The 17,142-nt window shown below is 41.5% G+C and overlaps 1 protein-coding gene across 4 annotated transcripts in view; it reads left to right on the plus strand.

Annotated features, from left to right (window-relative positions):
- Positions 1-17,142, plus strand: part of UNC5D (unc-5 netrin receptor D) — a 156,434-nt gene that overhangs the window by 117,787 nt on the left and 21,505 nt on the right. For 2 of the 4 annotated variants that reach the window (XM_074808111.1, XM_074808112.1), the window contains 3 exons: positions 6,460-6,645; positions 8,648-9,025; positions 11,523-11,607. In XM_074808111.1, coding sequence (XP_074664212.1) covers positions 6,460-6,645; positions 8,648-9,025; positions 11,523-11,607 — 649 coding nt within the window. The remainder of the gene's footprint in view (positions 1-6,459; positions 6,646-8,647; positions 9,026-11,522; positions 11,608-17,142) is intronic. The other 2 variants (XM_074808113.1, XM_074808115.1) reach the window with 1 other exon arrangement.

Raw genomic sequence — 17,142 nt, forward strand, 5'->3', positions numbered from 1 at the left:
TTTCACATCTACTGAAAGCATCTTCTTAGCAACTTTGTGATCATAGATTTTAGACTAAAAATCGAAAAGCGACCGTTCTTTAGTAATTTGTGTCTGACTGGGAGCCCTTTCTACAGGCATGCTTATCTGGAAATTGATCTCTTGAGGACTTGTAATTAGAAAAAAAGGAATTAATACAGGAGTTTGGCTTTCTTGGGTCAAATCTGGTTCCGCTGCTGCCTCTGTCTGATCTCGTTCAGCTCACGTCGGCCTTCATTTATCAACTGGTAGAGGGTGTTTATATGCTTTATGCTGTAGAGAGGATATAGATGTCATTTATATACTGCTCGGGGAGGCTTCTACCCTGCACTCTTTGTTCCTCAGTCTTAGCCTGATTTCAGTGGAATTCTAGTTTAGAGGAACACATTTGGAGTGAATTGCCTAACTGAAAGATTTTCTTAAAGAAAAGAAAAAAGACACAATTTCATCAAAACCACAATTTCCGTGAGGCCTATCTGCTTTAAAGCAAACACATTGCTGCTTCTTTCATAGACCATACACAAAATTTTGAAGATTTTTGACTGCTTCATTTTCAGCAAAAAATTGTCTTTGAATTTTGACAAATAGATTCATAAAACACATTTTTGGCTTAATTCCTTTAAAGGACTTAAAACAAGAATCCACCTGTACTGAGAAGTAACACGTGCAATTGCTTCTATCTTCTTTGAAGACAGATTCTTCTATTATATATTACAAAATATGTAGGTATTAAGTCCGGACATTCCTCCAGGATATGGAGGCATAGGGTGATCAGATTATTTGAAATTTTATGGAACTTGAGCCCTAAAACATTAGGAAAACGTGTGGAAATCTTAACCTGAGCTGTAGCTCCTTTGAGCTCATGTGCTGTAGACTGCAGAAAAATTTCTTGCTGGTTTGAACGAAGCCTGTTTGGTTATCAGATCCCAGAGTACTCCTCTGTCTGATCAACCAAGAGTTTTAAAGGATCTGGTCCAGTTCAAATCCATGTAATCCACTGACAACTTTGTAACTATTTACAAAGGAACGTAACTAAATGGCAGCAAAAATGTGATACAAAAAAATAGTAATTATAGAGGAGCACAGTTACTGTGCAAGATGGCTACAGCCTGGGTGAGTGAAAGGTGTTTGGCTTTTGAAAAGGTGTTTTAATACGGTGTAGGGTGCACAACAGCCACCCGGCTTCACCAGGAAACAGTTCCGAATGCGTAGAAAGCTTGTGGTGAGAATACTTCTCCTTTACGTTTCCAGTTCTTAAGTATTTCTAAGGATACCCAAAATCAAATTTAGATAGCTCAAAAACATGCTGCGGCTGCCTTGGCCGCGTAAGTGGTTTTAATTTTGTCATCTTGTCTCGCTGGACTCGTCTCCTAATTGGTCACGTACAGTTGGTCTGTGTCATAACGCAGCTCAGGCAATTGATACGGTTCTGCTCATGTACCTGCACAGTTCCCATTTAATCAGGGAATCTGGAAAGAATATCAGTCAAATCGCTTTATCTTCTGATTTATTAAAAAAAGTAACTTTAATGGAATTGATTTTAGCATAGAAGATACTTGGGAGAATTAGAGGGTTTCTTTATAGCTGTGGGGTTAGAAACATATAATACAGCTTGTTGCTATTCAGCCAAACAGGAACTTAGTTTAAGACTGCATGGATCATCGTTGATGCAAAATCAAAGTCAATTATGAAGATAATTGAGAAACAACCTGTTCTACTAAATAACCTCTTCCATGGTTCTTGATCCTTGTTCTCGAAGACTGGCTGTATGAAGAAACAGACTTCAGGTTGCTAAGGGGTACCAGAAGTAAGTGACAGAAAACTGGGGGAGGATGGGGAGCGGGAAGAATCTTTCCAATCTCGTAGCAAACTAACGGTAGGTGGGGGGAAATGTGCGCCCCGCACAGCTCCTGGAAAGCACTTATTGTAAATGAGATAATTTAATCAATTACGTTTCTAATGTACTAAACCAAATGTTTCATTTTCTGCTCCTGCACATCTTAAATTATCTTCAGGTGCTTTATGAAACTTAATCATAGTTAATAGAAACTTCATTACCATCAAATGTGCTTTCAATAAATGTTGTGTAACAGTGTCAGGAGGTGAAGTATAGGCTACAATTACCACAAACATGTATCCTGCCACTGGAATGTATAAAAATCGTAGTGCTCTGTGAGAGCCCCTGCCTCCTCTAGGCTGGGAGGATGCAGCTCATTAAATAGTAATTGGTTGACTAGAAATGTTTTCCTTTTTAGTTTGTTTGTTTTTCACTTTGTTCCCTTCTGGGAAAAAATAAAAGCAGAAAATTACTGCGTTCCCCAAATTTGCCATGCTTTTCTCTTTTCCTTTAATTTTTAGTCTCTCATGAAAGGAATTACCCATAAGAAAGACAGAAAGGGGAAGAGATTAAAATGACTTTAAAAAAACAGTATTTGTTTCCAAAAAGATACTAGCATCCTAAATCAAAATAAAAGTTCCTTTTCTTAAGCAGATATATTCCCTAGGAACAATTCAAAGGAATACCACATCACTCTTGTTTTACTCTTTTAAGATAAAGCTATTTACAAACCTACCAAGTTCTCAGAGGGGATGTCCTTTTCCTCTGAACTCTGTGTGGTTTAGTTACTTTGGGTTTGTGGGTGGGGTTTTCACCTTGCAGTGGGATAGTTCTGGGAACACCTGAATAACTCTTCCAGGTCTTCTATGAAACAGAACAATGACCATTTTATTAAAGATAAGGAAATTCAGAAAAAATAACTGTAAGAGCTTTTAATCATAAAATATATAGAAAAGTGTCAAATTCAAGTTCTAGGGATACTTACAAGCATTCACTGGAAACAAAATTCTCTCTCCAGAAAAATTTTGCTTGAGACAAGCTGTTCTCATTTTTTAAAATTCTGTATTCTTGCTCTCATCTTTAACCTGTGTCCAACAATCTTGTGCAGTTATAAAAGTATAAGACTGAAATTATCTGACATCTGAATCGATTGAAAAGAAGCACTGAACTATTTAAGTAGCTTTAGAGTATAAATTACAATCACTCACAGGTGAGAACTTGAGGTGGGTTTTATATTCTGGTTTTGATGGTGAAAGATCAACTCCTGTATTTGCTACCTGCTGCCATTATGGTGGCAGTAATTTTTTACTGATAGGTTATTTCTGCATGTTTCAGACTTGTATAATTTATTATCCCAAGAAGGTAGAAGAGGTAATTCAAATTTTCAGCGCTCTTCTGTTTTAAAGTAATGATCAAAATGGAAGATGTGAAGGTGCTTCATGTGAAATAACTACCAGCTCACTACGGTTCTCTGGAAAGGCAAAGAACCCACTTGCTGTCAGGTTTCTTTCACCACTGGAGATATTTAGCATTTCTTCTCTTGGCTAATTCCTTGCACTCATTAACCACAAAAATTAAGTCAACAGTAGAGTTTCACAATTAATTCCCTGTAACAACAAAATAGCTTGGGAGTAGAAAACTGGAAGAAATAGAAACGTAATTAGTTTCTGTACTTTTCTTTCTGCACCTGATACTAGAGAATAAAATGGAGGTAAACCCGTACGTGATGGAGGCACTGGGTTGGGATTCGGGCTCTCTTGGTTGGATGGGAGGTACGTCAGGGGTCTCCCTTTGGGACTGTCTTTCTGCATTTACTTTTTCCATCTGGCGTAAGAGGACATGGGCATCTCCTGCTGTTAGTCTGAGACATTCACATTGTCAGCTAACAGATCACTTCCTGAAATTCTGAACTTTGAACTGAAAATGCTCAAAATTCTCCTTACAACATTTTTCAAGGGGGCATCTCATGGAAAAATGGGGAAAAAAAGGCCTCAGAAAAAAATCCTTTTCTCTAGTAGTTTATTTAGTAGAACTGTGTGGCAACTGTGATGCTTTAAGAAGCTGGGTAACAGTTACACGTTTATTTAGTTGTGATTACTTGTGACACGCCACTTCTGAAAGCTGATACTTGCATGGAAATTTTGTGATTTTTTTTTTCTTTTTTTTTCCTTCTCAGCAAGTTCTAAATGTGTTAAAAACAGAAACCTTTTTCACTATGAGGTTATTGGAAAATTGAGCAGAATTTTTGCAGAAGTATTTTCTGGCTAATTAGCAGTCCTAGTAAAACTGATTTCAAAACATTTATTTTGGGTTGAATGGGATGTTGGAATGTTGTATTTGGGGTTGACTGGGAACAGTTTGAGAATGGGGGTGCTTCCTATTAAGGATGTTTGAGTCAGTTTATTTTCCTTGTGATTCAGCTGCCCAAGTGAAAAACCCGTTGCGTGGCCTCACTCCCAGGAACCCTCCGGTCTGCTCCAGCCCCTTCAGGCAGCGTTTCGCACTCCCTCTCCTCGCTGCTGCTACTCGTGGGGTGTTTCGCTCGCGTTCGGGCGCAGTCGGCTCTGGGCTGGGCGCTGGCAGCTGGCGGTGCCTTCCCGGGAAGTCAGCTGCTCCTGTTGGTAGTTGTCAGGCTCTGCATTTACATGAGAAACTGGTGAGCCAGGAAAATTGGCTTTTCTGCTGCTGCCCATAGGTACTCATTTCTTTCATCTCAATGGTCGGAAGTTTCATGTTCATTTTAAAAATTCAGCTCAAATAGTTATCTGATTTTCTGCAGGAAAACATATGCACAACAGGAGCCTCCTCCCAAATACTAATTAAGTAATTACAGTAATTGGCTATTTATTAAATGCTGAATTTAACTTCCTACCCTATTTCTGTACATTGCAGTTTATTTACTGATACTGAATAGCCTGGATTCCCTAGTTATTTTGTCACTGTCGTTTGTTATAAGTAAGTGCACTCTCTGTACCAAGGGCTTCTCACTTGACAGCAGAAGCACCGCACAGTGGGATCACAGATGATGTAGAGGGTGAATACATGATTCTCTCTTCTCTAAACTGGAGTTTGGCATTAAGGGAACTATCTAAGGACCCACTAAGTGTACTTGCCAAGTAATTTAATTTCATGGTACGTGGTCCCAAATCCCAGAAGATGTAGAATAGCAGGACTGGATAATTCAATTACATAATATTGCAGGTTTCATTTGGATTCATTCTTTCAAAGCAGTGAATTCTTTTTTCTCTGCTGTAAAAGTTTGAAGTCTTAGAAAACTTGGTTGTAAGCTTAGTGCATGCGTGGGATCACAGGGAAGGTTTGGGTTCCAACCTGTTTTTAAAGACTGAAGGTGTTTGCAGGAGTCCGAGGAGATACGTGGGATCTCCTCGGCCCCTCTGAGCTGTGAGAGCACAGACTGTTCCTTCTTAGACTAAAGCTCACACAGAAAATAGAGAGAGGGGGAAGGGGAAAGCTCCACTAAGATTTTTTCAGAGGATTCACAGCCTCCTGGATTAGCTCCAGAATTCAAACCTAAAACTTCCATGTCCCTGGAAGCTAGCAATAGATGAGAGTCCTGCTGATAGCTAAAGCAGCCCTCCCGAGCTGCGGTTGTTCCGGGTCCTGCCTTTAAGGGTTGTATTACCATACCTTAATGATCTCCACTGGGCTGGAATGGGAAGCGAGGAGCAAGGAGCCCAGGCTGGCAGCGTGTGCTGATGAGTGGGAAGTGCTCTGACTGTTACAAGTCCAACGCTCCCATTTTAAAAAAGCTGTAAAGACCATGATGCCATCCCTAAAACAGTGGAAGCTCACCTATACGGAGTGATGCATCAGGAAACCCGTGCAAACCTCCTGAAGTTCAACAAGGCCAAGGGCAAGGTCCTGCCCATGGGTCAGGGCAGTCCCAAGCACAAATCCAGGCTGGGCGAGGAGTGGGTTGAGAGCAGCCCTGGAGCCAGTCTGGAGGAGGCCACGAAGATGCTCGGGGGGCTGGAGCACCCCCCTGTGAGGACAGGCTGAGAGAGTTGGGGGGTTCAGCTGGAGAAGAGAAGGCTCTGGGGAGACCTTAGAGCGGCCTCCCAGGTCTTAAAGGGGCTACAGGAAAGGGGGGAGGGACTCTTGGTCAGGGGGGTAGGGATAGGATGAGGGGTAACGGGTTTAAACTGAAAGAGGGCAGATTTAGATCAGATCTAAGGAAGAAATTCTTCCCTGTGAGGGGGGTGAGGCCCTGGCACAGGTTGCCCAGAGAAGCTGTGGCTGCCCCCTAACTGGAAGGGTTCAAGGCCAGGTTGGACGGGGCTTTGGGCAACCTGGGCTAGTGGAAGGTGTCCCTGCCTGGGGCAGGGGGGTGGGACTCATGGGCTTTAAGGTCCCTTCCAACCCAAACAGTCTGTGATTCAATGAAATTTGCTCCTGCTGTCAAACGTTTGGTTTTCAGTGTTCCTTTGTGCTCCACTATGCTGCTCCACATTCATGTCTCCAGCTTTACCTCCTCGGCCACGTGTCTGTGGCCTCACGTTCTCCCCTTTGCTCACGGCCGCCAGCTCCAGTCAGAACGTTCTCGTGAGCGTTGCTGACTTGGCAGCCGCTTCTTCTCCTTTCAGATATCGAGACTGCCAGTGACATCGCCCTGTACTCCGGCCTGGGGGCAGCAGTCATTGCTGTAGCTGTGCTGGTGGTTGGCGTTACCCTTTACAGACGGAGTCAGAGTGAGTACGGCGTGGATGTGATTGATTCATCTGCACTGACAGGAGGCTTCCAGACATTTAATTTTAAAACAGTCAGACAAGGTTAGTGTTGTGATTTCATTTTCTTCTCTCCAGAGCTCCTACTGCAAAGAGATGCTGAACTCATATTGAGGGACTGGCTGTGGGAGGGCACTCCAGCTCCTTTGAGGAGCTGAACGCTGCAGCACCGGGAGCAGGGGCTGGTGGTTGGAACAGTCTCTGCTACTGCTCTGTCATGGCAGCTTGGACAAATGCATCATCTTCCTTGACCACACTCTAAATGCTTTAGAAATACTGTCACTGGCTTCTACACTGACATTGGTGACTTAGAAAAAGCCCAAACAAACCAAAACAAATAAACCAAATCGAAACAACCCCAGAAAGCGCGTCTGTAGTTCCTGTTCAGTTACAGGTCTTCTATTTTCTTTACTCCAATAAAATGATTAGTTTTTTACTGTTAATTTGAGAAACCAAACTTTAAGTATTTTTATAAGCTGCTGTTAGCATGCAGACATCCACATTCTGAGGTCTGTGGGAAATAAATGTGTGTAAACATGTATTGATTTAAACAAAACAAACAAAAAACCCCGAAAAAACTTTAGAAAGCCACCAGTACTGTAAAATATGGAAGAAATGTTTACTTTCACTGAAAGCAACACTCAGATGTTTCCTGGAATATTACTTCCTTCGGACAGAAAGGTGGGGAGGAATACAAATGGTGATTACTTTAAAATAGCCTGTGTCTTTAACTCTGTGCTGACATTCTAACATGAGACCTGCCTTAGTGTGGGTGGGTGGTTGTGTTGGTGGGGTGTGAAAGTCTCCCCCTCTCTCCACTCTCTTCGGAAGAGTGAAATATGCTGCAGTTTGGTTGGGTTTTTCGTGTTGTTGTTTTTACAGTTACTTTATTTTCTGGGAGACATTCCTCACCAAGCATAAATTGCAAGAAATTGGAAAAAGGGCTTGGTAGACAAGGATGTTTGAAGGACGTTTACTCAGTCATCCAAGCCTTTAATTAGAGTCATGTAATTCTCAATGACTGTCTCAAATAGTAACTTGTTCAGTTTGCCATGAAAGTCTTGTTTTGAGTCTGGGGAATTGTCTGTTTGACTTAATGTTTCAAAAACATTAGTTCTGGATGCTCTGAAAATATCTGAGCATGCCAATTTCTTTTATGCCAGGATGCTATTAGTTCAGTTTCAGTTACTTTGGGTTCTCTGTCTGTGGGTTTTTAAAATAAGAACATTTGTAAACTAAACAATTCAGCTGAAAAAAAGGCCAATTCTCTGTTCAGTTTGCTGAGAAAAGAGAGCACAATACTGACATATGGACAACAGATCAGCGTGATCCAAATTTTATTCTTTGGAGAAATGCATTTATAATGCTAGCAACCCAACCTGCAGTCCCTTAAAGTGATCAGATTTTCAAAGCTGCAATACAGAGAATCTCCAGAAAATTACTTACTTTGGAAAACTTCTATTTACTAAAAACCAACCAAAGAAAAGAACCCCAAAAAAAGACCAAACCAGCTAAAGGATTCAGGCCCTACATCGAGCCATTCCTTCTCTTTTTCTCAGTGTTTTCTGAGCTAAAATGCTCCTAAATGAATGACTGTGGTATTTTTCCCTATATTGTTACTCTTGTCCCACTTTGTTTCAACCCAGTTTCCCTCAGGCATGAAGCTATCATTTTGTGCTGCTCATGGAAAAGGTCTGCAGGAAGATTTGTTTTCACCCAATCGGTTTTAATGTTAAAAAAAAAAAAAGAAAAAAAGAAAAACAGTATATGCAAAAACCTGAATCCAGAACAAAAAGGAAGTTCCTTCTTGGATTCACTCACTCTGGAGTTGCCTGAAGTACGGAAAACATAGTGACCAAGTACCTGTTAGATCTGTTGCATCACTTCATCTGTTTTTTAACATTACTTTATGTGATTTTGAGCTCTGAGAGTATCAGGAAGGAGGGGTGGGTCCCAAAGGAAATGGTGGAGAGTTCAGAAAGAGGCTTCTGATTTAACCTCTCCAGGAGTGCAGTGAGTGACTCCCTGATGTGCTTCCTTCTGCCAGGCAACTCCCTGCTCTTGAACTCCTCCATGCAGCCGGACCTGACGGTGAGCAGGACGTACAGTGGGCCCATCTGCCTGCAGGACCCCCTGGACAAGGAGCTGATGACGGAGTCCTCGCTGTTCAACCCGCTGTCAGACATCAAAGTCAAAGTGCAGAGTTCCTTCATGGTGTCCTTAGGGGTGACGGAGAGGGCCGAGTACCACGGGAAGGCACATTCTGGAACTTTTCCTCATGGGAATAATAGAGCTTTTGGTACAATACAGGCTAGAAACAAGGCTACGTACATTCAGAACCTGTCTTCTATTTCAACAACAAGTGAGCTGAAGACAACTGCCATTTTTGGACACCTGGGTGGCCGTTTAGTGGTTCCAAACACAGGTAGGTAGATCCTTTCTCATTAAAAGCATATAAAATAATTCTAGATTAAACTTATTTTGCCTGATATAGTGTTCTATAGCCAAGTTTAAAAAAAAAAAAAAGAAAAAGTAGGGGCTTCCTTAAGGCAAATTTTGGGAAGTAGAGTGTGTTGCCCACACAGGAGACATCTGATCAGAACAAAGCTTGGGCTGAGTCGTAAAGAGGCATTAGCCTATTTGAACTGTTATAAATTACTGCCTCTTGATGTCTTCAGTAGCTAAGTCATATTAATCAAAGCTGTTGCTTACTTGGATCCTGATCCAAAAGAAGGGCTCCCCAGGAAGGGGGTCGCTACTGGCTCAGCATCCTGGATAATGGGGTCGTGTTCAAAGCAGAATCTACATGCAGCAACGTCTGACTGCGTTAACGTCGTCAGACCTCGTGATGTTATTGAAGTCTGCAGCATGTAACGAACGGGTGTCCCTGGAGGAGAGCTTCCACTCTCAATGAAAACTCCAGCGCAGCCTCCCTTAGCATCTACTCTGGGTTGTCTGGTTTTCTCTTTCTTTTAACTCAGTAATGACAGATTTCCATCGTGGGGCACTTCAAAGTCAACTGGCATTTCAGGAACTGGGCTGCGCACTGAAGCATCGCAGCAGAGTTGCTCAGTTTGCGTTGTTTAAGAAGTAGAGTTTGTTTTGTGACTTCAGAGTTTTGTGAGACGTATTTTAGACTTAAGAAATTGTTAATTTAGCTGAAAACGTACGGCACCAAATTAGAATCAAATAAAGGATGTTAAAATCACAGTCCTGCAGTATGTTGCACTACATCACTACGTTCATATCATGACGAATAAAATTCCTTATGTTGGATGCTTTCTTTTTCAAAATGGCAAATGTAGCAGAAATAGCCAGATACCACCACTGCTAGCTACCAGGGTATCTTTCAAACTCTGGTGATCTTTGTTTCACTTTAAATTCAATTTTGTTTTCATTTGGCTAGTGTGTCCAGGCTTATCTCTTAGTATCTAGTTGAACTGAATGATTTAGAGCTTTATCCTTCATGTTTCATAAAATGGATACTTTAAAGGTTACCATAAAAAATGTGGTCTGTATTTAGAGAAGATTGATAACAGTGTATAATTCAGGGATACAGTGTTTAGTGTGCGATCATGCACAACGCACAGAATGTATTCATTTCTCAGAGATTGTTTTTGTGTTCAGGAATGAATATTACAAAGGCAGAGGCGCTAAGTCAGTTAAGTCATAAATTAAGAAGTCCCCCATACTATATATTTAGCTGCTTTATATAATGATAGTCCCATCAATTAGATTATTTAAATACGTATTTGGTCCACTTGCAATTTATGTACTTCCTTCTGCTATTTATGTAGGATCAAATTTGCTAGCCAATTGTAAATTATAAGTGCAATCATGTCACTACTGAGCTGAGGTTGCGCATTGTGTGACATATGCAAAGTAAAATACAGTCCCCCTGCACTGAATATGCTGTACAACAGTTCAATTTCACTGGTACCCGCTGGAAAGCATCCTTGTTAACTTCTGATTTATACCAGCGGCGTAAAAGGAAAATCATATCACTTGGATTCACTAGGTATTACGTATAGGAACAAAAAGGTACGGTGACTTCCATGCAAATTCAGATTGGTTAGGTGGTCTCTCCATTATGACATTCCTTGTGATCCTAGAATTATCAGGTTGGATTTCAAAGTTAGAAAGGGGCAAAGAGGCTTCAAGAAAAGTTGAAACCATGATTATGCCTTGTAAAAAACAGAGCTACGCAGATGACAAGGTGTGTACCATAACAGGCATTCTGGCAAATAAGAGACTCAACAAATGATTAAAATCTTTCAAAACTGGCTTGCCCTAACCGCCTTTCAGGAGCTGGCAAAGACGAAATTAAAAGTTACCAAAAAGGCACACGTGCTTTTGACTATAGTATTTTAAACAAAAAATGAAAAGAACAATTAAGGGAACTCAACAGAGATTGTTCTGTTGCTGCCTGTCAGGATAACAAGACCATCAAAATGACTGGGATTACAAACACTCTTGCTGGAAGCCTTAAGAAAACAGCTGATGGTACCTTTTATTTCCATAAATTATTCCCTTTTCTGGGAGTGGTGAAGCAGACAAGTCTGCCTGTACTCAAGGATGAAGAGAAGCCTAAAGTCACATCTAGACTATGAATCCAGTGTCAGTTAGTGACACAAAACAATGGGAAGTCAACTATTCAAGAGCTCTGTTGGAGCAAGAAGTTTTTAGGCATATCTCTATATAATTCCAGGCTCTAAGACAGTTAAATGTTAATGTGGATCATATTAATAATGTATCTTCCTTTCATCTGATAATGCCGTCGTCAGATCCACTATGTCAGAGGAGCGTCCTTCTGCTCTAGTGGACGGCCCCTCGAGGTCTTGTAAATCAGAGGCCCGTTGTGCACTGGTCTGTAGGTCCAGTGCCTTTCCCAAAGGTAAGTTCTGCCTTTTGCTCTTTTGTAGGAGTCAGTTTGTTGATACCACATGGAGCTATTCCTGAGGAGACTTCGTGGGAAATCTATCTTGCCATCACTCAAAGGGAGTCCAGGTAAGAAGTGCATAAAAAACCACACACACACATCCAGAATCTGTGGAACTGTCTCGTTTAATGGATTTCTTGTCAACACTGTCTGAGGGAATGGAATGTGCAAGAGTCACTCCCATCTTCCCTGTTGCTGGTGTGACCACGTGGTTGTGACGTGCTGTATCGGTGTAAACAACAGCAGAAATAACCTTTGTGCGATGCTTCTGTGAAATCCCCTGGAATTCCTGCGGATGCTGTTAAAGGGTGGGATACCTCAAGCAGATTGATGTTTGATGCGTGCTGAATTCTGAGTCAAGGACTTTATCATTTTTGATTTGCAGCCTTATGTCACGCAAGTCTACAGGTGCTTTCAGTAGTTACCCGTTACAGAACCTTTGGGTCACAGACTCCCATAACGTGCAGGCAACAGGTTAAAATTCACTGTCCAGGTCATCAGTTTGAATGACCTGATGGTATGTAGGTACTGAACTGTTGTCACTTCACGACAGATGTTGGGTAGCCTAGGTGATGCAAATGCTCTGAACCATTTCTTAAATTATTTTGTTTTATAAATTATAAAATCTGCTCCCCAGCTGGATTTGCCAGCAGCAGCTGGTGAACAGTAGAAATGAAACTGCACTTTGACCCTTGGGGTTTTTTTCAACATTGCATCTGGTGGGACAGGAAGGTGCTGTTTGAAATACTGGTGATCTTTCATAAATAAGACAAGTTAGTTCTCTGAGGTTCTCAAGGTTTCAGCTCTGTCATACTTATTTCAAAGACAAGAAAGGAAAAAAGGAAACAAATGGAAGAACTATGGTTTCGCAAATACAGGCCATTGGTCTGGGGCTTTTTACATTGGTGCCTCACATATGTAGCAAATGTCTATCGTACAAAAGAAACCTAGCTCATTTCAGGAATTTGTTCTCAAGTTACCGCCTAGACACTAAGCAATACTTAAGATACCTCTCAAATTACTACACCTTTTAGTGTTCCTAATGACTAGTTGTGCTGTCTACTGTCAGCATCAAACCTCCACCTATCGTTGTAAATACTTGTCCCAATTCCTCTCCCCATGCAAGTGTTTGAGTTCAAACAACACATGAGAAACTCCCCTATCAGTTTTCTGCCTGGTTTCCAGGAATTTGTGTCCTTTTGCAGGTCAAATACAGTAAATATACCCTGTGTCTCAGCTTCTCAGTGAGGTGTTACTCAGGAAAGCCTGCCACAGTCATTCTGGCTTATATACGGTGTTCAGGTATTTTCCTTCCCCCCATCCCCCTGGTTTAAGGAACCTTGATGTTACCCTTAAAAGATTAAGTGTCAGCAAACAGAACATTCGGAAATCTTGTGCTCAGCCTTTGCCTTGTGCTGATATGTATCACTTAAGGCTTTGTTTTCATTACTGCCAAGTATACTTCACCTTCTTCACTTACTGTTTACAATGGGTTTTCTTTATTTTATGACTGTCAGATCTAAGTAGAGTCAGTCTAGTGCCTGGATGAGACCTCTCAGGAATATACTCATATTGCAGACAGCAGAACCAGCAATTTACATCTTTTTTACAGCCCTGTTCACCTTGGCATCCCTCCCCTTTTCCAAGCTAGATAGAGCTCTGCTGCTGCAGGTAGGCCTCTACGGCTGAACCAAACGGCTCACCTCCTGCTGTCACTAAAGGTCTGTAACGATTGTTTTAAAGAAAAAAGTCCCTAAAGCCAGAGTCTTTACCCATTTAAACCTAGAGGAACATCTAGGTACCTGATGTCAGCTTCTAAAGTAGTAAGGTATTCTGTGTCCTTAAACTGTCACGTGCTGCTCTTCCACACCTCTGAAGGACTGTGTTTCAGCAGTGGACAAAGGCAGCTCTCCACTGCCCTTCTCTGGAGGATAAATGACTGCTAAATCTTTTGAGATTGTCAGACAAAAAGTGACAGGAATAATCAAATTTTGTTGAATTGAAGTAAGTTCCTGAAAAGCACTCTGCAGTCCCCCTTTTTTGAGCTGTTGCCAGAAGTCAGCTGTGGCGTCTCGTGTGCATCTCTGCAAGCACGAGACCGTGTCTTCATCCAGTGAAAAGCGTCCGTGGTACTCTCAGCTCGCTGAGATCTGCTATGTGCATGTTCTGTAACGGAGCTCGTTAATTCTGTAACGCAGCTCTGTTCCACTGAGGCTTTTCAGTTACATTTTCTGACCTTTTTTTCCTTGCTCTAATCTAAACTTCTCCTGAATTCATTTCTTCTGGTTTTGATGTTGAGTCCTGCAGCTGCTCCTAATTCTGCATGAGGCTGGCAAATTGTAGTTCAGTAACTGCACTGACAGAATTTATTGGTCCTACCTTTACATTCAGTCTTACAAGTTGCAGTGAGGTACTTCAAACAATATTTTTGAAAAAAAAAAAAAAAAGTTTTTAAATAACTTTCTTACCCTTCTCAAACTGCCCTTTCATAATTTACATTCCAGACAGTGCTAAGTGAATAATCCATTGTGTAATCTTCAATTGATTAATTTAAGGATAATTTCAGGAGACATTGGTCCCAGGTGAAGAGCAGTTCACTGATTAAGCTTTGTTTTGAGTGCTTGTGAGAGGGGCAGTTTTTAGAAGTAATCAAAGGCAGGTTTGTACCCTGGAGATAGGAGAGTTGGTTATAGTTCTATACAGCAGTTATTTCTCTTATCTCCCTCACCTTAAATATACATTCAGCTAAAAGGGTATATCTGAGGAGAGGTGGAAAGAAGTAAATAACTGCATATACAGTAAATATTTGCTTACAATAACTTATAGCCAAATGATTGCTGGAATTTTCCTTTAAGAACTGAAAGATACAAAGCTGCCTATAAATTTTAAAGCCTAGAACTATTTTTCAAAACTCAAAGTGAAATTTTTTTTTCCTCCTCTGATATCTGAACTCCTCTACGAAAACTTTCATATTCCATCCCCATCTGCTGCCATAGGTTTTCGGTCATTTTCAATGAAAGAATCAGATATGCAACAGGAAGGAAGAAAAATAGTGACTGTTTGTCTTTTACTATTTGTCTTTTACTGGAAAACTTACAGACTTTTGATTTGGATGGATTTGAGGAGACAGATCTGGTTACTGACTGGTTTTACCTTGCAACAATGGGAGTATTAAACACTCGCATTTGGTCCTGCCTTTGCCTAATAAATGGCTCAGAACTGCACGAGGGCCCTAATACCATGTCGGTTACTACAGAGAAACACTCTTGCTACTTGCAACAAGTGTGAGAGTTCATCTCATTAACTGATTTCAGTTCATTTGGCATTAAATAATTCCCAGAACTCCCATATGTTTGTCCAATATGTTCTACAAGGGGAATGATTCTCTAAAAGCAATCAAAGAGCTCCTTTCAGACGCCCCTCCCGGGTCAGTCACACCCCCCCCCTGCGATGGATGCGCTCGGCTCTTACAGAGCGACCCTGGAAGCTGCCAGGGGCTGGGACCAGAGCCCACACCATTTCAGTCACTCTGGCTTTTTCATTTTCTAAATTTTTAAATTTTTTTTTAATGAGGTGGGTGGGAAGGCACTTGGTAGACCACAATCAGAGTCTCCCAGTCATCTCTCACATCAACATTACTAGGCTGCTCCCAGGACTCTCCTACCACTAATGACATTATTTCTTTTTGTATCTTGTATATTTGTGTTTTGTTTCATTCTTGATGCTTGAAAAATTTTAGCTGTTTCTGATGGGAATCATCACCAGTAGCATAACTAAAACTCCAGATTCACATCTCCTAAAGGGGTTGTGCTGAAAACAAAATAACCTGTATTTGGCTCCCAGCACTGAAGATGAGTTGTTGAGCTTTGTACTGGAGGTAACTTCAGCAAAATTCCACCACCACCACCACCACCTCCCCACCCTCCCTGTATTTTATGCGTTTGTCAGCAGCAGCCACTTGGCACAGGACGTGTGTGTTGGGAGAGAGATAGGATAGAAAAGCACCAACCAGGTTAAATGACTCAGGTTTGACTCACTCTCTGGAAAGATGCTTTTGTTACCCCCTTCCTGCAGCTGCATCAAAACAGAGATAAGGAAGTAGAACGCACCAGCCTTTGCCGAGGTACAGCACAGAGGAACCGTATGAACTGAATCACTAAAAAATAAATATGCATAAAAGTTGGCTTGAGGCCTTCTAATAATTCTGAGATTTTTCTTTGCATTTATAAGTAACTGGATGATTTCTTAAATGAGCTGGAAAGAGAGGTGATTTGGGGTAACTGCTGGAAGGTTTTATTTTTAAGGAAATCAAATGACATTTGTAAAGGGTAGCAGTGGTTGGTGTTAAGTGATGGTATTTTGTGCAAAAACTGTTTTCCTAGCAATGTAGCAGTTGTGAAAAATCGTTATTCATAGGCATAAGCAGAAGCAAGTTGTTTTTTGCTTGAACTGTTTGATTTCGACAACTCTCGCGTGTCTCTAAGCGGCTCTTTGCTGCAGCGAGGCCTGCAAGCGCTGTCTGCTGTGTGCTCCCTACTCCTCCCTCCCCTCTTACACACTCCTGTTCAAGAGGAACATGGCAGCTTGAGTAGAGGCTCTGTCGGTGCTTTGATTTTTTTAGCCTAAGAATCCTACAAACACTTCGAAGCACTGAGGCTTAGGGAGCATTTATTATTATGACACTTGAAAAAGCAAAAGCAGAATTGGCCTTTTTTGTTAGCGTGTTATGTCTTCTTTTTTCACTCCAGTCTTCATCTCACAAATACTTGTACGTGTAGTCTTTAGTAAGGGATGTCACTGAAGTTGTTGGAACTTTTCAAGCCTTTAGCAAGAATGGTGATTTTTAACTGCATTTTCTGAGCCCCTACTCTTACAGTTGTACTGAGGCTGCTCCCCCCAGGTGGTGTTAGATGGATGTGCAAAGTCAGTGTGCAGGATTGCAGTCTGATTGATTCAAGTGCTGGGCTACACCAGCGTGTGCCCACGTCAGAGGCACATTCACTTCGCTGCGTTACCCCAGTTGGCTCCGGGAGCTGAGGATTTATCGGTGCAGCCACGACGCGCTGGGCTCAGCACGGCCAGTGTGGGATGGGCAGGTTGTGGCCAGGCTGCTGCTGCTGCAGAGCTTGACGGGCAGTGTTGCTGTTAGCTTGTGACATGGCAGTGGAAGTGTATCCTAATTTTTAAAAAAGGGATTTTCCCCTTATTTATATCTTGGTTTGATTATTGTATCTTCTTACATATATATCTTGGTTGAGGTTCTTCCCTTGCTTTTATCCTTAGAAACACCAACATGTCCAATAATTTAGAGGCCAAAAATTTGGATCATACAACCCAGATGAAGGGTTACAGTGTAAAAAAACAAACCAAAAACCCCCAAACCAACAGGACAAGATGTTTCAACTGCTAGTTTTAGTGGCTAAGAAACGAGTCTCATCCACCTTGTCACTGGTTCTGCACAGGTAGTTGTTATAAGAGGTGTGGAAAACACACTGATGTGGGACAGGGTTAAATTTAGATTTGAATGAAAGAGAAGAAAAGATTCTTGTCAGACACTTCATCTTTATAACTCAGCAAGCAGTCAGTCTAACTGAACACAGGCA

The sequence above is a fragment of the Strix aluco genome, chromosome 28 (genome assembly GCF_031877795.1).
Source record: "Strix aluco isolate bStrAlu1 chromosome 28, bStrAlu1.hap1, whole genome shotgun sequence".
Lineage (NCBI taxonomy): Eukaryota > Metazoa > Chordata > Aves > Strigiformes > Strigidae > Strix > Strix aluco.